Raw genomic sequence first — 21,391 nt, forward strand, 5'->3', positions numbered from 1 at the left:
TTCTTCTTCTTCTGCGCATCTCCATGAAATGCCCTCTAAACCTTCTCTGTTCTCAGGAGAACAACCCGTTTTGGACTCTGTGCAGCCCATTGCTTCCATGTCAGCCGACCCAGAAAAAGCTGTTCCTTTTTCGTACTATTTAAGTATCTGGGAATACCTGACGCATGCTGTAGAACTGGAAGTTGTAATAACACTTACGTTGATGGGGGAGAGGCATACGTTCTCGTTTTATCCATTGTCAGGATGCAGGAATTTATCATTGTTCCCTGGTTGCTTTGAGAAGGTGATGATGGGCTGCTTTCTCAACACAATGGAGTCATTCACTGTGCCACTTCAAGAGGTAGTCAAGAGGCAACTGGTATGGAGTTGTAGTTACATGTAGACCACATGGGGTAAGAACATTGGATATAACCTCTCAATTCTGGGGAGGCAGCATATTGTTGCTGAATTTGTAATGCAGAGACTCTGGGTAATGTTCTGGGGACCCAGGGTTCAAATCTTCCCATGGCAGATGGTGAAATTTGAATTCAATAAAAAAAAAATCTGGAATTAAGAATCTGATGATGACCATGAAAACTTACCTAATTCACAGATGCCCTTTAGGGATGGAAATCTGCCATCTTTACCTGGTCTGGCCTACATGTGACTCCAGAGCCACAGCACTGTGGTTGACTCTCAATTGCCCTCTGAAATGGCCTAGCAAACCATTCAGTTCAAAGGGCAATTGGGGATGAGGAACAAATGCTTGACCCAGCCAGCAACACCCATGTCTAATGGAAAAGTAGAAAATTTGAACAGTAGGTTTCATGTGAGGCCACCCTTGAACCAGCTGGGATTTTCAGGCAATTAAACAGCTTCAAGATCATCATTACTGAGACCAGCTTTTCTTGGTTCCAAGGTTTTTTTTAAAGACTGAATGCAAGTCTTGGTATTATAAAGTCATAAGAGGTTTACAGCATGGAAACAGGCCCTTCAGCCCAACTTATCCATACCACCCAGTTTTTACCATTAAGCTAATCCCAATTGCCTGCATTTGGCCCATAACCCTCTATACTCATCTTACCCATTTTACTGTCTAAATGCTTTTTAGAAGACAAAATTGTACCCGCCTCTATGACTACCTCTGGTAGCTCATTCCAGACACTCACCACCCTCTGCATGGAAAAAAATTGCCCCTCTGGACCCTTTTGTATTTCTTCCCCTCTCACCTTAAACCTATACCCTCTAGTTTTAGACTCTCCTGTCTTTGGGAAAAGATATTGACTATCTAGCTGATCTGTGCCCCTCATTATTTCATTGACCTCTATAAGATCACCCCTCAGCCTCCTATGCTGCAGAGAAAAAAGTCCCAGTCTATCCAGCCCCTCCTTATAAATTCAAATCATCAAGTCCCAGTAGCATCCCAGTCAATCTTTTCTGCACTCTTTCTGGGTTAATAATTTCCTTTCTATAATAGGGTGACTGGAACTGTACACAGTATTCCAAATGGTATTATGGGATTTGAAATCACATTCTTTGGATCATTAGTCCAGGGGATTACTAGGCCAGTAACATAACCACTCCATCACCAAGGTACTTGCCGCCTCGGACCCCAGGATGCTTTTGGGTGACCGTTTGAGAAGTTTGCGTTCGGACATTGACTCAAAGAGCAAAGAAAGAATAACTAGGAACAGGCCCTTCGGCCCACCAAGTCTGTGCCGGCACTCTCACTCTCTTTCGTTGCAGACTCCTGTTCCTGAGTCCTGTTGTGGAACAAACTCCAAACCTCTGGAGATGGCGGAGAACAGTATCTACTATTCTCGATCAGAAGGTAAGTAGGGCAGATTGGCTGGCATTCCGCTGTAAAATATCGTATCTTTTTTTCTATCCGAGCTTAGAAAGCTGTTTTAAATGTGGAACCCAGCATGACATTGAGCACATTTCATTTCCAGCCACGTTCAAGATTGAGTACAGCCTTGTGCATCTGAAATTTTTGATATTATAAATGACCTATCTATAAGTACAGATGTTGACTCTCCCACCTGGTAATTTTATATGTTGGTGCTCCATATGCTATTCATTTTGCCTATTCCTCTCCAGCTGCCCTTAGCTTCCCCTTGAATGCAGCCATTCTATTTGCCTCAGCTATTCCAGGTGGAAGTGATTTTTTTCTCTAAAGAACATTAGTAATCAGATGGATTTCTACAACAGTCGACTGGTTTCTTGGTTAAAAGAACATAAGAAATAGGAGCAAGAGTAGGCCATGTAGCCCCTCGAGCCTCCTCCGCCATTCAGTAAGATCATGGGTGATCTGATATTGGTTCAGTTCCACTTACCCGCCTGCTCCCCAAAGATTCACTACCCTCTGGGAGAAGAAGTTCCTCCTCAACTCTGTTCTGAATTGACCCCCCCTGTATTTTGAGGCTGTGCCCCCTAGTTCTTCCCATTCTAAGTGGAAATAACCTCGCTGCTTCTACCCTGTTAGCCCCTTCATTATCTTACATGTCTCTATAAGATCTCCCCATAACCTTCTAAACTCCAATGAGTACAGGCCCAGTCTGCTCAATCTCTCCTCATAAGCTAACCCCCTTATCTCCGGAGTTGCTTTCAATTCAGTAGGGGGATTTAAACCTGAGACCAGAGGGTATTCCTCTGGGTGTCTGCGTTACTCGTCCAGTGAGAATATCACAAACTCCCAGCAGCTGAAAATTCATTCATGGGACATGGGCATCACTGCCTGGCTGGCATTTATTAGCCATCCCTAATTGCCATTGCTCAGAGGTCAGTTGAGAGTCAGGACTGACTTTGGAGTCACACATGGGCCACACTGAGTAAAGACAGCAGATTTCCTTCCCTGAAGGACATTAGTGAACCAAATGGGTTTTTCCACAATCGACAATGGTTTCATGGTCATCAATAGATTCTTAATTCTTAATTTTTGACTATTGAATTCAAATTCCATCATCTGGTGAGATTTGAACCCAGATCTCCAGAACATTAGCAGACTTTCTGGATTAAAAGTCTAGCGATAATATCACTTGGCTATCCTTCCCCAGTTCTTTACATGATTAACATAACATTTCTAGTTTTCATTGTATTTGCTCTAGAAATGAACCCCAGTCTGTTGTTTACCTTTTTTTTATGCATTTGTTAACCTCTAGCGCTCCTGTTACTGAATTAGGCATCTGCACCCTGAGATCCCTTGTTCCTCTATTCCATTACTTTGGGCGGCACAGTGGTTAGCATCACTGCCTCACAGTACCAGGGACCCGGGTTCAATTCTAGCCTTGGGTCACTCACTGTCTGTGAGGATTCTCCCCGTGTCTGCGTGGCTTTCTTCCTGGTGCTCTGGTTTCCTCCCACAGTCCAAAGATGTGTCTGTTAGGTGGATTGGCCATGATAAATTACCCCTTAGCGTGCAAAAATGAGTAGGTTAGGTGGATTAGCCATGGTAAATGTGTGGGGTTACAGGGTTAGAATGGGCCTGGGTAAGATGCTCTTCAGAGAGTCGGTGCAGACTTGATGAGCCCCATGGCCTCTCCCTGCACTGTAGGGATTCTACGGAGGATGTGACCTTATTTTTCCTACACTGTCCTTTCCAAATCGTCCTTGAACTGAGAGCCTCGCTAGGCCACTTCAAAGGGCATGTTAACCAATTGGGATTGGTCTGGAGACACGGGCAGGCCGTTTTGCCAGATTCTTTTACCTAAACGGCACTAGTGGTGTAGGTGGGATTTTACAATGATCATTTCTTGGTAACCATTATTGATACCAGCTTTCAATTCCAAATTTTTATTAATTGAATTTAAATTTCACCCACTGCTGTTTAAATTCCTGTCCCCAGGGTATTAGCCTGGACCTCTAGATTACTATTCCAGTGACACCATCATCTTCCACCTTCCTCTGCTTCCTCCTGTAACATTGGTGATAAAATAAAGCATCTTGCATAAGGAAGCCACGTGGTCTATAATGCTTGTGAAGGCAGCCTTCCAGTTAGTCCCATCGCTCAGCTCTTCAACCATAGTCCTGCAAATATGTCTGTTGTAATATCAAACCATCATGTTGCTTAACTGTAAGGTGTTCAACTGAACACTTGTTACAGCTTTAAGAATATATTTGTCTTATAAAGTGAAAAGAATGAGACAAATATGTGTTTCTTAAAATAAAAACGCACAAGAAAAGATCCAGGCTTTAAAAATTAAAACAAATCTCTGGTTCCCAGAAGGTAGATGATATTGGGAAAGTGGACATTTGTTATCCATTGCTAGTTACTCTGACATTTAAGTATTTTTCTTTCCTCCGTCTCTCTTTTGCTCTCTCTCTCTCTCTCTCCTTCCTCCCATCTCTCTCTCCTTCCATCTCTCTCTCTCTCTCCTTCCTCCCGTTTCTCTCTCTCGTGTTCTGCCTTCCGCCCATATCTCTTTCATCTCTCTCTCTCTCTCTCCTTCCTGTTGACTTCATGACTCAATCGTGTGATTGAACAGCTATGCTTTCCATTCACAGTAAACGAGTTCTGGGTGAATGTGCAGAAGACAGAAGCAGCAGAGAGGTGCAACCTCCATGGGACATACATTCTTAAAGCGGACAAGGAAAGCCTCCTCCTGAAAGATGATAAAACCAATCAAGTTCTGTTCAACTGGCCGTACAAACTTCTGCGGCGATATGGCCGGGACAAGGTAAACTTAGTTATGGTTAACGTTGTCCAGTCAGTGTATTTTGAACATTTGTTGTGTGCTGTGAAGCCATGTAAAGAATCTCATCATCGTGGTCCTGTTAGTAAGATCATTCTGTATTGGTTTGCACAGATTTTAACTGATCAACTATTGGCAGACATGACTTGGGCCCTACGCTCTCAAATTCCTCCTCTAAACCTGTCAGCCTCTCTGCCTCGCTCTTCTCCGATAATAGATAACATGAAGAAATAACAGGAGTACACCATTGGGCTCCTCGAACCTGCCCCACCATTCAATCTGATCATGGCTCATCTCAGTGGCACCTTTTTCACCAGCGCCCCCTCTGCTGATTCCCTGAAAGATCAATAATCTTACCTATCTCTGCCTTGAATATATCCAGTGATGGAGCATCCACACTCTCTGGGTCGAGATTCACAGCCCTCTTGAGTGAAGACACTTCCTCGCAGTCTCTACCCATTCAGAATCTTGTGCTTCAATGAAGGCACCTCTGCCAGAGCGTTGAAACCCAATTTTAGAACAAAGAAGCAGACAAGCACAGCACAGGAACAGGCCCCTCGGCTTCCAAGCCTGTGCTGATCATGATGCCCTAACCAAACTTAAAAAAAATCTTCTGCCCTTACTCATAAGACCATAGGACATTGGAGCAGAATTCAGCCACTTGGCCCTAAGAGTCTGCTGCGCCATTCAATCATGGCTGATATTTTATTAATCTCCATTCTCCTGCCTTTTCCTCATAGCTCCTGATCCCGTTATTGATCAAGAACCTATCTCTGTCTTAAAGACACTCAGTGACCTGGCTTCCACAGCCTTGTGCAGCAAAGAGTTTCACAGATTCACCACTCGGGAAATTCCTCCACATCTCGGTCCATATCATAAGAACATAAGAAATAGGAGCAGGAGTAGGCCATCTAGCCCTTTGAGCCTGCCCTGCCATTCAATAAGATCATGGCTGATCTGTCGTGGCTCAGTTCCACATTCCCGCCCTCTCCCCATAACCCTTAATCCCCTCTCTTATCAGAAACCCATCAACCTGCGTCTTAAAAATATTTAGCGAGGTAGCCTCCACCACTTCAACGGGCAGAGAATTCCAGAGATTCACCACCCTTTGAATGAAGAAGTTCCTCCTCAACTCCGTTCTAAACCGCCCCCCCTTTATCTTGAGGCTGTGCCCCCTAGTCCTACTGTCCTTTCTGAGCGGGAAGAGTCTCTCCACCTCTATCCTATTCATCCCATTCATCATCTTATACGTCTCAATGAGATCTCCCCTCATTCTTCTAAACTCTAACGAGTACAAGCCTAATTTATTCAGCCTCTCCTCATAGCTCAACCCCCTCAACTCCGGCATCAGCCTAGTAAACCTCCTCTGCACTACCTCCAAGGCCAAAATATCCTTGCGTAAGTACGGCGCCCAAAACTGCACACAGTACTCCAGCTGCAGCCTCACCAGTGCCCTATACAGCCGCAGCAAGACCTCCCTACTTTTATATTCAATCCCCCTTGCTATGAAGGCCAGCATCCCATTCGCCTTCCTGACCACCTGCTGCACTTGCAAGCTGGGTTTTTGCGACTCATGCACAAGGACCCCGAGGTCCCTCTGCACCGTCGCTCTATTTCCCTCTATATCCCTCTATTTCCTCCATATTCATGTGCCCAATTAAGTTCTAATTTCTTTCTACCTGCTGCACCCCCGCCCCCCAACCCACCCAAAGGCCTCTTGCCAATTCTATTAAATCTGTATTCTTTTGGTTATCAAGTTCAACAACCGTCAAAAGTATTAAGCAAATTCTGAGGCATTTAACTTGTAAATGTTGGCAGCTGGCTCATAAGAAAATGCAGCTGCTTAGGTCTAATCTTTAAATCACTTCAAATTATTCTGTTGGAAACTGTTTAAAATACCACAGGGAAAGCATATTCACTCTTCACGCCATTGGTTAGCAACAAGCGACTTGAAAACCTTTTGGTACATCCTAAATATAATTTCACTGCGGTCACAAAGTCGAAAGCAACAGATAACCTCCTACTCTTGATATCCTTCCAACTGCAACATTTGTTTTCCGTTCCTTGGTGCACGGCAATGTGATCTTTGACATCGTGCGTCACCTGTCGCGTTTATTTTTCCAGCCCAAGGTATTAAGTTTTATTAAAGATTACAGCACAGAGGAAGTGGCTCACCAGAGGAAATCCAGCTCAGCCACTCTTGACGCAGGCGCCACGTTTGTGTCATTCAGTACGAAACATTGACGGAGGGGCCCGGCTGCATCGCAGAATGAAGCCTGACTCCCATTTTCTCCTCTGCTCTGTTTTGTTGTTGTGCAGCAACTTTAGCCCAACTCCCTACCCTGCTTCACTTAACCGCATCCACGTACGGTTCTGTCTCCTCCCGCAGGTATCTATCCAGCTTTGCACGGTGGCACATGATTAGCGCTGCTGCCTCACAGTGCCAGGAACCCAGGTTCGATTCCCAGCTTGGGTCGCTGTCCGTGTGGAGTCTGCATGTTCTCCCCGTGTCTGCGTGGGTTTCTTCTAGGTGCTCCGGTTTCCTCCCACAGTCCAAAGATGTGTGGGTTAGGTAGAACGGCCATGCCAAATTGCCCCTTAGTATCAGGGCTGGCTAGCTAGGGTAAAGATGTTGATGTGCCGGCGTTGGACTGGGGTAAACACAGTAAAAAGTCTGACAACACCAGGTTTTAGTCCAGCCGATTTATTTGATAGTAAACTCACAAGCTTTCGAGGGGACTCCCTCTTCGTCAGGTGAATGGAGAGTTCTGGGATGTATGCTCTGTCTGAGGCCAGAACTCTCCATTCACCTGACGAAGAGGGAGTCCCCTCGAAAGCTTGTGAGTTTACTATCAAATAAATCGGTTGGACTAAAAACCTGGTGTTGTCAGACTTTTTAACTGTAGCTAGGGTAAATGCATGGGGTTATGGGGATAGGGTCTGAGAGGGATTGTGGTCGGTGCAGACTCGATGGGCTGAATGGCCTCCTTCTGCACTGTAGGGTTCTGTGATTCTGTAGAATCATTCATGACCAACTATTGTATATTGCTCCTGGATTTAAGTTTAAAGTTTGTTTATTAGTACCACAAGTAGCTTACGTTGGCACTGCAATGAAGTTACTGTGAAAATTCCCTAGTCACCACACTCCTGCGCCTGTCCGGGTGCACTGAGGGAGAATTTAGCATGGCCATGCACCTAACCAGCACATCTTTCAGACTGGAAAAAAAAACCATGCAGACATGGGGAGAATGTGCAACCTCTGCACAGACAGTGACCCAAGCTGCAAATCGAACCCAGGTCCCTGGTGCTGTGGGGCAGCAGTGCTAACTACTGTGCCACTCCTCTCCTCCAATTAGCAACATTATCTCTACATCTAGCCTTGCTAGTTTAAAGGGACTTTATCATTTTTCATCTTCTGTTTGTAAGGCAGAGTGCAATGTGTTACGTTTGTATGGTATGGATGTATGTTAGATCTGCACAAACGTATGAATGCAGGTATACATAAAATATTCACTGTTTTTAAACTAACGACTACGATTACACTGGAGGTGAAGGCAGAAACAAATTTTCCTTTTTTGATTGGATAATAAAGTTCTATATTCTGTTCTCTAACGTAGATGTCTTTCAGGGGAAGTTAGATAAGCAAATAAGGGCAAAGTGATGGGAGGACATGCAGGCTGCATGAAGGGAGGTGTGAGGAGGCTCATATACCATGGAGCAATTATAATTTTGCGCTGTAGACTTGATTGAAACTTGAGATACGATGTTTGTGTGCTTGTACATGAAGAACAAAGAAGAGTACAGCACAGGAACAGGCCCTTCGGCCCTCCAAGCCTGTGCTGATCATGATGTCCTGACTAAAAAAAAAACGTACTTGGTCCCTCTATTCCTTCCTTATTCCTGTACCCATCCAGATGCCTCTTAAATTTGGCTAATGTGCCCGTTTCCACCACCTCCTCTGGTAGCGCATTCCAGGCACCCACTACTCTCTGCATGAAAAACATCTCCCTTAAACTTTTCCCCCTCTCACCTTGAACCTGTGTCCCCTTTTAATTGATGCTTCCACCCTGGGTAAAAGCTTCTGACTATCCACCCTGTCCATGCCTCTCATAATTTTGTAAAACTCTATCGGATCTCCCCTCAGTCTGTCTTTCCAGTGTAGCGAGGTGACTGAGATTCTGTATGAATGAGATGTCGTTGTGTATATGTGTGTATTTATGACTGGGCTGCTTGTTGACAGTATGTTTACTGAGTAATTGAAATCCACGACTCTTGTTTTCATACCTAAGGAGAAAATGTAAAAGCAGCTAAAATGTTGCTGCGCACTACAAACTCGTAATGACGCGCATGAATCTCCCAACACCTCCAGGACATTGTGGTCTCAGCCACAGCTAAGCGAGTAACACTCTTGTCAATGTGTCGAAAGGTTACTCAACACAGAAATCGAGGCTGACGGTCCAGTGCAGTGGTGCCGATGAGTTGTTAAACAGAGTTCCCACCAGCCTCCTCAGTTAAATGTAAAAGATGCAGTGGGCGGCACGTTGGCACAGTAGTTAGCACTGCTGCCTCACAGCTCCAGGGGCCTGGGTTCGATTCCCAGCTTGAGTCACTGTGTGGAGTTTGCACGGTCTCTCCATGTCTATGTGGGTTTCCTCTGGGTGCTCCGGTTTCCTCCCACGATGCAAAGATGTGCGGGTTAAAGTTAAGTTTATTTATTAGTCACATGAAGGCTTACATTAACATTGCAATGAATTACATCGCAATACAATGCTAAATTGCTCCTTAATGTCCTGGGATGCATTGGTTAGAGGGATTAGCAGGGTAAATATGTTGGGTTGCAAGGATAGGACCTAAGTGGGATTATTGTCGGTGCTGACTTGATGGGCCGAATGGCCGCCTTCTGCCCTGTGGGGATTTTATGGTTCTATTCTATGACAGTGCTTAAAATAAGGAACAGGAGAAGTTTGCCCAGCATCCTAGCCAATCCCTCAATCAACGTCATTAGAAAATATTATCTCGTTGCTATCATTTGGATAGTGTGGATTTTGCTATGCACAGATTTGCTGCCGGTTTCCAACACAAGTGACTGTAAGGCCTTTGGACGTCTTGGGGTTAGGAAAGATGCTATAGACGTGCGAATTTTTATTCTTCTTTCCATTCTGAACTTTGATGTGATTTCTCTGTTCTTGCAGAAGTCTTGAATGTCTCCTTTAATGCCAATCTTCCTTTTGCTCACAGGTCATGTTTTCGTTCGAGGCTGGGCGCAGGTGTGGATCTGGTCCGGGGAACTTCACTTTTGAGACAAAGCATGGTAATGACATCTTCCTGCTCGTGGAAAGTAGCATCCTGGAGCAGAAGGCCCAGGCTGAGAACAGCCGTCGCAGCTTTCCGCCATCAGACCCTGGTGACAACCCAGCCTCGTCGGAGCGGACCACTGAATGTCCATCTGCCGATTCAACACCCCCTAGCTCGGAGGCGTTAGTGAACAGCAGTAATGGAGGGGCGATGGGCAGCCCTGTCAACAAATCTAGCGCATCCGAAGGGCCAACGGCTGCCAAGAAGGAGCAAACCCTGCTACGCGCCTCGGAGGAGAAAGACATGTCCAAACTCCTCAAAACCCGTAGCCTGCCAGATCCCCCCACCTCGGGGCCACCCACACCGCCAAGGTCTCCCAAGCTGCCCATATTAAACACAGATCCAGCCTCCATCTACTCCGACCCCCTTGATGCCCTCACCTATGGCAGGTGCAACTCGGAGTGCCTGTACTCCGACCCTGTTGACAGTGTCCCCAAGAGCTTGCAGCCCAAAGCCCTGAGTGCCCAAGAACAAGCACGCAAGGGTTTAAGGGACAGGAAGGCCCCGGGGCAGAAGGCGGAACCTCTGTACGCGGACATTTATGAGCGGGTGAACTATGAATTTTCCCGGGTGTCCGTCACCCCTCGGACGGAAGAGCATATTTATGATGAGCCAGAGGGAAGGGCATTCCACCCTTCCCCTGAGGGTAGAGCTCCCCATCCGCTGCCCATGCCCTCTGCCATCTACGATGAAGCCCAAGCGGGAGATCGTGGCACTTGGAAACAAAAGGGTTTGGATTGCGTGGTGGGGCACGAGATCCCGTATGACTCCAACAAGGATGAATACTCAGTGCCAGCTCCCTCGAGGAGTGGCGACACACCAGCTACCAAACCAAAGAAGCCCAAGCCCTTGCCGGCACCAAAACCAACCAGCAGGCCCTTGGGAAAAGACAAGCGGCTGGACTGCAAGGAGAAGGAGCTGAACAACTCCACGTCGGAGAAGCCAGCACTGAAAGGTAATTTCAACAGCTCAAATAACTGCATTTACAGTAAGGTTGTGAAGACCAGAAAAGTAGAGAAGGAAGCATCGGTTGATGACTTCAGCATTAACCCGGAGTCTATCTACGAAGATCTTGGGAACCTTTGATGGGCTCTTCAGAAGAGATGTGATTCTTCTTCCGCTGGTGTTTTTTTTTTCCCAATCAGCTGTCGTGCTGACTTCAGCAGAGACAGAATATTATTACCTCATCTTATGAACAACAAATGTTAAATGCTCATTGTTCTTGGTATTTCCTTGTGTTCAGCTAAGCTGTGAAATGGAGATACAATGGCTGCAGTTTGAGAAAACATTATGAAGGAACCAGGTACCAAAATCGACAAATGTGTTTTTCTGTTTATTGTAAGCGTGGAAATGGCCCTGTTTTGATTTTCTTTGACATGTTCCAACTCAGTTCCTCTCTGGCCAACAGTGCTACTCATGCCAGGGAATGGGCGATCCACACTCTTTTTTTTAACCATCCATTTGGCCCTTCCTACATGCTTTTGCAACTTCACAGAACGGGTCTTTCTGCCTTTGGGAACCTCCTGTGTTGGAACTTGAAGCCGCCCTGGATTACAACGCTCCACCTACCTTGTGGTGCGGTGAAGGAGGAACAAGTCCTCAAGCTCAAGTTGAGGTGGGGGGGTGGGTTAGGGAGAGGAGGGCAAATGGGGAACCCTCTGGCAGAAGACAGATGAGGGGACTATGCCACAGAAATGGATGCTGTGGCCAAGTGGGACGTTGCGCAGATGGTGATGCTGATTCTGGCTAGAACGCTTTTCCCACGAACTGCGAAGTGAGAGCAGAGAAGTCACCAAATTGTGTGGGGATGTTTAATTTTGTTGATCAAAACTATTAACTCTTTTGACAGACTTGTTTTGAGACTTTTTTAACACTGTAGAGTCTTTTTTTTTCCCTATTTGTAAGATTATTTTGTATTCCAGAGTCCTGTTTTGTTTTCTGTTATAATAATCTATTGCGAGTGCTGTACTATAAAAATGTATGGATACCTTTTACTCTGCTTATTCTGTGTCTTTTTTCTTGTGACGCTGCTTCACTGAGTGACTGCTCACAAACGTAAATCAGCACTTTTATATTTTGAAGTATAAATGTGATGTGGGGGAATGAAGGTTCAGTTTACATACAAAAACTATGTTCCACTCCTTCTTGCAGTGTTGGCTCTTTATCTAAGCTGTTCCAGGTAGGACATAAGAATGTGGGCCACATATCAATATCCTCATCACTCACTTGTGTCGAAAGGTTTTTCCTCCTGTTGCCTTTTGCTGTTTACCTTAAGTTGGTGTCCTCTGGTTCTTAACTTTTCAGCCAATGGAAACAGCTTCTCTCCATCCACTCTGTCTAGACCCCTTGTGATTTTGAATGCCTCTGTCAAATGCTTCTCAACCCTCTTTCCTGTTTAGGAGAAGAACTGCAGCTCATTAGGTCAGGTGCATTGATTGAAACAAGCATCGGATTGTGGCGACTAGAGGAACTTTGCAGTAACTTCATTGCAATGTTGATGTGAGCCTTACTTGTGATAATAAATAAACTTGTTTAACTTGATTCCTGCTGAGAGAAGGATCAGTTTCCATTATCGCCACAGGAGATGGTAATTCATGTTTGCAAGGCTTCTTCCTTTCCAGTGTCCGTCTGAGACAAAGGGTATGATGGTTTATTTATTTCTGTCTGTTTCAACCACAGTAAAAAGTCTGACAACACCAGGTTTTAGTCCAACCGATTTATTTGATAATAGACTCTATTATCTATTATTTTTACTGTGTTTACGCCAGTCCAACACCGGCATACCCACATCATGTTTCAACCACACCAGAGCAATTCAGTCAGTAGCTGAATTTACATTCTCAAGATTTACATCCTGAACCACCCTTGGATTGTATGTCCAGTTTTAAAAATTCAGTATGTTCACATGTAATTCAGGGGTTTTTTTCCATCATCATGACCCCATTCACCTTTTAAAATGGACACAGCACTCCTGCAATTGTGGCTGAAGCAGTGCTTTGTAAAGGTTCATCATATCCTTTTTGCTTTTGTACTCCATGCCCCTGTTTATAAAATCTAACAGGTTTATTTGATGAAGGGACAGTGCTCCGAAAGCTCGTGGTTGGGACTTCAACCTGATGTTGTGAGACTTCTTAGTGTGTCCACCCCAGTGTAATGCTGGCATCTCCATATCCTGTTTATAAAATCCAGGATCCGATATGACTTTTCAACTTGTCACCTTCAACGATGTGTATGTGTAATCCCAGGTGTCTCTGTTCCTGCGTGCCCACACCGCACCCCCCACCCCCCCCATTATTTTATACGCCTTCTGTATTTTTATACCGTTTGTTTTATATTGGCTTTCCTTTATCCCTCCTGCAAAACTATCATTCATTTTATTGCTTCATGACATTAAATTTAATGTCATGTGTTCTCTTGTTCTACCAATTCTGAAGTGCTCACAGCTCACAATATATCACAAATTTGAAACTCAAGACTGAGCTTCAAAACTTGGGGAGCCACTATACTTGATTGATGATGCATTGACACTATTCATCCAAAGATAGGAGAAGAACCCCAGCTAATTCAATACCAGTGTCTTGTGCTTAAACAAAGGAGACTACAAAGGGATGAGGGAGGAGTTGGCTAAGGGAGACTGGGAGCAAAAACTTTATGGTGGGACAATTTAGGAACAGCGGAGGACTTTCAAAGCGATTTTTCACAGTGCTCAGCAAAAGTATATACCAGTGGTAAGGAAGGACTGTAGAAAAAGAGATAATCAGCCATGGATATCTAAGGAAATAAAGGAGGGTATCAAATTGAAAGAAAATGTGTACAAAGTGGCAAAGATTATTGGGAACCTAGAGGATTGGGAAATCTTTAAAGGTCAATAGGAAACCATGAAGGAAGCGATAAAGAAAAGTAAGATGGATTATGAGAGTAAACTAGCTCAGAATATAAAAACAGATAGCAAAAGTTTCTACAAGTATATACAAAGAAAAAGAGTGGCTAAAGTAAACATTGGTCCTTTAGAGGATGAGAAGGGGGAACGTAATAACTGGAAATGAGAAAATGGCTGAGGCATTGAACAGGTATTTTGTGTCCGTCTTCACAATGGAAGACACAAATAACATACCAAAAATTGATCAAAGGAAGGCTATGGCAGGTTAGGACTGAGAAACTATCATCATCATGAAAGAGGTAATGTTGGGCAAGTTAATAGGGTTAAGGATAGATAGATCTCCTGGTCTTGATGGAATGCATCCCAGGGTACTAAAAGAGATGGCAGGAGAAATAGCAAATGCACTAGTGGTAATTTACCAAAATTCACTGGAGTCAGGGGTGATTCCCGCAGATTGGAAACAGCAAATGTGATGCCACTGTTTAAAAAAGGAGGCCGACAAAAAGTGGATAACTATAGGCTGGTTAGCTTAATTTCTGTAGTAGGGAAAATGCTTGAATCTATCATCAAGGAAGAAATAGCGAGATCTCTGGATATAAATTGTCCCATTGGTAAGATGCAGCATGGGTTCATGAAGGGAAGATCATGTTTGACTAATCTGGTGGAATTCTTTGAGAACATTACATGTGCAGTGGACAGTGGGGAACCTGTGGATGTGGTGTATCTGGATTTCCAGAAGATATTTGACAAAGTGCTGCACCAAAGACTGTTACATAAGATAAAGGTGCACGGTGTCACGGGTAATGTATTAGCATGGATAGAGGATTGGTTAACTAATTTGAAGCAAAGAATAGGGGTAAATGGGTGTTTTTCTGGTTGGCGATCAGTGACTAGTGGTGTGCCTCAGGGATTAGTGTTGGGATTACTATTGTTTACGATTTACATAGATGATTTGGAATTGGGGACCAAGTGTAATGTGTCAAAATTTGCAGATGACACTAAGATGAGGCAGAACAAAGTGTGCAGAGGATGCAGAAAGTCTGCAAAGGGATACAGATAGTCTATGTGAGTAGGCGAGGGTCTGGCAGATGGAGTACAATGTCAGTAAATGTGAGGTCATCCATTTTGGTAGGAATAACAGCAAAATGGACGATTATTTAAATGGTAAAAAATTTGCAGCATGCTGTTGTGCAGAGAGACCTGGATGTCCTTGTGCAGGAATCTCAAAGAGTTGGTTTGCAGGTGCAGCAGGTAATTAAGAAGGTAAATAGAATTTTGTCCATTATTGCTAGAGGGATGGAGTTTAAAAGCAGTGAGATAATGTTGTAGCTGTATAAAGAACAAAGAAAATTACAGCACAGCAACAGGCCCTTAGGCCCTCCAAGTCTGCACCGACCATGCTGCCTAACTTAACTAAAACCCTCTACCCTTCTGGGGACCATAGCCCTCTATTCCCATCCTATTCATGTACTTGTCAAGATGCCCCTTTAAAAGTCACAACAAATTGAATTCCACTACCTCCCCCGGCAACGAGTTCCAGGCACCCGCTACTTTCTGTGTAAAAAAAAAACTGCCTCGTACATCTCCTTTAAACCTTATCCATCGCACCTTAAACTTATGACCCCTAGTAATTGACTCTTCCACCCTAGGAAAAAGCTTCTGACTATCCATAAGGTGTTGGTGAGGCCATACCTGGAATACTGTGTACAGTTTTGGTCTCCTTACTTGAGAAAGGACATACTGGCATTGGAGCAGGTGCAGATGAGATTCACTAGGTTGATACTGGAGTTGAAAGGGTTGGCTTATGAAGAGATACTGAGTAGACTGGGGCTATACTCATTGGAATTCAGAAGAATGAGGAGAGATCTTATAGAAACATAAGATTACAAAGGAACTAATAAGATGGAAGCAGGGAAGTTGTTTCCACTAGCAGGTGAAACTAGAACTAGGGGGCATCGCATCAAAATAAGGGGGAGCAGATTTAGGACTGAGTTGAGGAGGAACGTTACACAAAGGGTTGTGAATCTGTGGAATTCCCTGCCCAGTAAAGCTTTTGATGCTACCTCATTGAAGGTAAGGATAGATAATATTTGAACAGTAAAGGAATTAAGGGTTATGATGAGCGGGTGGATAAGTGGAACTGAGACCACGAAAAGATCAGCCATGATCTTATTGAATGGCAGAGCAGGCTCAATGGTCCAGATGGTCTACTCCTGCTTCTAGTCTTATGTTCTTATAATTCCTACTGCGATGAAGATCAGTTTCCATTATCTTCACAGGAGATGGCAATTCATGTTTGCATAGCTTCTTTTTTTCCAATGTCTGGCGGAGACAATTCTCTCTCTCATAGTATCATCCACACCATAGCAATTCAGATACAGGGCACAATCTTTCAACATTCTTTTGTAATTTATCCAGAGATTGGTTAGAATGTGGAAATTGCTGCTTCAGTGGATAGTTAAGGTAAATATCACATGCATTTCAGGGGAAACAAGAGTTCCCACAACACAAAGATAGGAAGCAACAAAGAACTGATAAATCTACCTTGATGAATTGTGGTAATCAACAGCAGTTTATAGTTTCATATTGTCTTTAACGTAACAATTAAAGTCTCCAGCTAGGAAAACGTAATTAATACAGGTTCCAAAATACAAATACAGCAAAACACGTTATTAGAGGAAACTACTTAAGATCTTATTGAAATATTGAGGCATTTTAAACATAGAAAATAGGAGGAGGAGGAGGCCACTTGGCCTTTCTAGCCTGCTCTGCCATTCATTATTATCATTGTTGATTATCCAAGCCAGTCACCTGATCCTCCCCCCCCCCCCCCCCCCCACCCCCGGCCAATATCCTTTAATCCCTATCGCCCCAAGAGCTATATCTAACTCCTTGAAAACTTTCAAAGCTTTAGTCTCAACTACATTCTATGGTAGTGAATTTCACATTCCCACCGCTCTCTGGGTGAATAAATCTCTCCTCGCCTCAGTCTAAAGAGAGAGGGTAGATGTTTTAGGATAGGGATGTCACAAACCAGGTCACTATCACTGGGAACATCCTTCTTGCATCTACCCTGCCAAGACTTGTTAGAATCTTGAGGGGAATTGCTTGATAGAGCAGACGCAGCACAGTTTCGTTAAGGGGAAGTCGTGTCTGACAAATTTACTGGAGTTCTATGAGGATGTGTCTAGGGCGGTGGATAGAGGAGAGCCGGTGGATGTGGTCTTTCTTGATTTTCAGAAGGCGTTTGACAAGGTACCTCACAAGAGGTTATTGCAGAAGGTCAGGGGACATGGAGTTGGGGGTAGGGTGTTAGCGTGGATAGAGGACTGGTTGTCAAATAGGAGGCAGAGTGTGGGGGTCAATGGGTGCTATTCAGATTGGCGGTTGGTGATTAGTGGAGTGCCTCAGGGGTCGGTGCTGGGGCCTCAGCTATTTACCATTTATATAGATGATCTGGAGGAGGGAACCGAGTGTATGGTGTCGAAATTTGCTGATGACACCAAGATTGGTGGAACGGCAAATTGTGCGGAGGGTGTGGAGAGTCTGCAGAAGGATCTAGATAGGCTGAGCGAATGGGCCAGGAACTGGCAAATGAAATTTAATGTTGGCAAGTGCGAGGTGGTTCACTTTGGTAGGAATAATGGTAGGAAGGATTATTACTTACGTGGAGAAAAACTGCAGCAGGCGACGGTGCAGAGGGATCTCGGGGTCCTTGTGCATGAGTCGCAAAAACCCAGCTTGCAGGTGCAGCAGGTGGTCAGGAAGGCGAATAGGATGCTGGCCTTCATAGCGAGGGGGATTGAATATAAAAGTAGGGAGGTCTTGCTGCGGCTATATAGGGCATTGGTGAGGCCACAGCTGGAGTACTGTGTGCAGTTTTGGGCGCCGTACTTACGCAAGGATATTTTGGCCTTGGAGGGAGTGCAGAGGAGGTTTCCTGGGCTGATGCCGGAGTTGAGGGGGTTGAGCTATGAGGAAAGGCTGAATAAACTAGGCTTGTACTCGTTAGAGTTTAGAAGAATGAGGGGAGATCTCATTGAGACGTATAAGATGATGAATGGGATGGATAGGATAGAGGTGGAGAGACTCTTCCTGCTCAGAAAGGACAGTAGGACTAGGGGGCACAGCCTCAAGATAAAGGGGGGGCGGTTTAGAACGGAGTTGAGGAAGAACTTCTTCACTCAAAGGGTGGTGAATCTCTGGAATTCTCTGCCCGTTGAAGTGGTGGAGGCTGCCTCGCTAAATATTTTTAAGACGCGGGTTGATGGGTTTTTGATGAGAGGGGATTAAGGGTTATGGGGAGAGGGCGGGAATGTGGAACTGAGACACGACAGATCAGCCATGATCTTATTGAATGGCGGGGCAGGCTCGAAGGGCCAGATGGCCTACTCCTGCTCCTATTTCTTATGTTCTTATGTAATTTTAAAGGTTTCTATAACATCCCCCCTCATTCCTCTGAATTTCACTGAATATAATTCTAACCAACTCAATCTCTCATTACTCAGTCCCACTATCCCAGGAATCAGCCTGGTAAATCTTCTCTGCACTCCCTCAAGGTTTAAGGTGACACAGATTTAAGGTGCGGGGAGGAAAGTACAGAAGTGATGTTAGGGGTAAGTTTTTCACTCAGAGGGTGGTGAGTGAATGGAATCGGCTGCTGTCAGTGGTGGTGGAGGCGAACTCGCTGGGGTCTTTTAAAAGACTTCTGGATGAGTATATGGGGTTTTATGGGATTGGGGGTTATAGATAGGTCTATAGACTGGCAGGTGTTGATGTGATCGGCTCAACTCGTGGGCTGAAGGGCCTGTTTGTGCTGTAGTGTTCTATGTTCTAAGGTTAAGAACAGCCTTCCTCAGATAAGGAGACCAAAACTGCACACACTACTCCAGGTGTGGCCTCACCAAGGCCCTGCATAATTACATTAAGAAATCCCTGCTGTGCTCTAACCCTCTCGATATGAAGGCCAGCATGCTGTTTTGCTTTTTTTACTGCCTGCTGCACCCGCATGCTTACATCGACTGGTGTACTAGGACACCCAGGTCTTGTTGCTCACTCCCCTCTCCCAATTTATGGCCATTCAGGTGGTAATCTGCCTTCCTGTTTTTGCTACATAACCGGATAACCTCACATTTACCCATATCATACTGCATCTGCCAATCGTTTGCCCACATACTCCAAATCACACTGTAGGATCTCTGCCTCCTCCTCACAGCTCACCCTCCCCCTCAACTTCGTGTCATTTGCAAATTTGGAGCTATTACATTTAGTTCCCTTATCTAACTCATTAGTGGGTGGCATGGTGTCACAGTGGTTAGCACTGCTGTCTTTCAGCACCAGGGACCCAGGTTCGATTCCTAGCTTGTGTCACTGTCTGTGTGGAGTCTGCACATTCTCCCCATGTCTGTGTGGGTTTCCTCTGGGTGCTCCAGTTTCCTCCCACAGTCCAAAAGACTTGCTGGGTAGGTGCATTGGTCATGCTAAGTTTTCCCTCAGTGTACCCGAAAAGACACCAGCGTGTGGCAACGAGAGGATTTTCACAGAAACTTCATTGCAGTGTGAATGTAAACCTACTTGTAACACTAATAAATAAACTTCAAACTTTAATAAACATTGTGCATAGCTGGGGTCCCAGCACTGATTCCTGAGGCACCCCACTAGTCACTGCCTACCACTAGGAGAAAATACCCATTTATTTCTACTCTTTGTTTCCTGTCTGCCAACCAGTTTTCTATCCATCACAATCCAATGCACTTTAATTTTACATCTCTCATGTGGGACCTGTCAAAAGCCATCTAAAAGTCCAAATAAACCACATCCACTGACTCCCCCTAGTCAACTCTATTAGTTACACCCATGAAGAATTCCAGTTGATTTTTCAAGCATGATTTCCCTTCTGTAAATCCATGCTGACTCTGTCTGATTAATTGTACCACTTTTTTCAAGTGTTTTGCTTTAAATCTTGGATAATGGACTCTAAAATTGTCCCTGTTATTTACGATGTGGAAATGCCGGCGTTGGACTGAGAAAAACACAGTAAGAAGTTTCTGTTAGAACACAGGTAGAATACAGTTTCACCTGACGAAGGGCAAACCCTGAAAGCTTGTGAGTTTACTATCAAATAAATTGGTTGGACTTAAACCTGGTGTTGCCAGACTTACCGTGTTATTTACGTCAGGCTGACTGGTCTCTTGTCCTGGGTTTTCTCTCTACCTCCCCTTTTAAATAGTGGGGTTACGTTAACTACCCTCAAATCTGTAGAATCTTGGAAGATGACTACCAATGCATCCACTATTTCTCAGGTCAATTCCTTAAGTATTCTGGGATTATCAGAGCCTGGGGATTTGTCAGCCTTCAATCCCATCAGCTTCCCCAATACCATTTCCCACTAATACTGATTTCCTTCAGTTCCTCCCTCTCTCACTAAACGCTGTGTCTCCCCAACATTTCTGGTATATTATTAGTGTCCTCTTTGTGAAGACAAAACCAAATTATGTTTTCAATTAGTCAGCCCTTTCTTTGTTCTCTTTTATAAACTCTCCTGTTTCTGACGGTAAGGGACCTACATCAATCTTTTTCTCCTACTTTTGCAGTCAGTTTTTATGTTCCCCTGCTAGCTTACTCTCGTATTCTACTTCCCCTTCTTCATCAGTCCCTTGGTCTTCCTTTGCTGAATTCTAAGCTGCTCCCAATCCTCAGGTCTGTTGTTTCTTTCTTGGCCAATTTGAATGCCTCCTCTTCAGATCTAATACTGCCTCTAATTTCCCTTGTATGCCGTGGTTTGGCCACCTTTTCGATTTTACATTTTCACCAGACGGGAAGTCAAATAAGCACATGAGGGAGAAGGGAATGAAATGATAATGAGTTGACGGGGTTGAATAAAGAGGGCTTAAGAGGCTTGTGTGGAATATAAGCACCAGCGTAGACCTGTTGGAGTGAACGGCCTGTTGTTGTGCTGACAAGGCCTGCCACGGCTGTGCTCTTGCAGAGGCTGTCCCGTGGGTAGCTGCAGCCAAGCTTCGAGCTTGCTCAGCCACCAAGCGAGAGGAACTCCCCAAAGGCAACACGCTCCCTACTTGTATTTCTTTTCCCAATTCCTCAGCCAACATAGGCTCAGGGACGGTATTCCCATCTGTAGGTCATGAGAGCGAGGGTTTTAAACCACTTCAGCTATGGAAATCAGCTCTAGTTCTGAATTTTGGGTTGACAGCCAGTGTGAACTCCCATCACTATATGGGTTGTGGGAGCTCAAAATCTCCTGGTACTATCTCGGGCTTGCATTTGACTCCTCGCCTGCCCAAAAATAGCAACTATTTGTGAAGTGAAAGAAGCCATTACGTAATTGATCAGTTATCACAAAGAATATTGCATGACTTGCGTGGGCCTCAAACACCTCCAGACTTTTGTGGTTTCAACATTTCTTGTTATTCCTCGAAATCCTAAATATTGCAGGGCTGAATATGGTCTTGAATGCTAGTGAATCAGC

General features: G+C 44.7%; 1 protein-coding gene across 1 annotated transcript in view; it reads left to right on the forward strand.

Moving 5' to 3' along the window:
• The window catches only part of dok1b (docking protein 1b), a 92,211-nt gene extending 80,205 nt beyond the window's left edge, over nucleotides 1–12,006 (forward strand). The window contains exons 3-5 of the mRNA XM_080196884.1: nucleotides 1,726–1,810; nucleotides 4,483–4,655; nucleotides 9,909–12,006. Coding sequence (XP_080053010.1) covers nucleotides 1,726–1,810; nucleotides 4,483–4,655; nucleotides 9,909–11,111 — 1,461 coding nt within the window. The 3' untranslated portion in view covers nucleotides 11,112–12,006. The remainder of the gene's footprint in view (nucleotides 1–1,725; nucleotides 1,811–4,482; nucleotides 4,656–9,908) is intronic.
• Nucleotides 12,007–21,391: the final 9,385 nt, after the last annotated feature.

The sequence above is a fragment of the Carcharhinus amblyrhynchos genome, chromosome 1 (assembly GCF_965287045.1).
Source record: "Carcharhinus amblyrhynchos chromosome 1, sCarAmb.v2.hapA, whole genome shotgun sequence".
Lineage (NCBI taxonomy): Eukaryota > Metazoa > Chordata > Chondrichthyes > Carcharhiniformes > Carcharhinidae > Carcharhinus > Carcharhinus amblyrhynchos.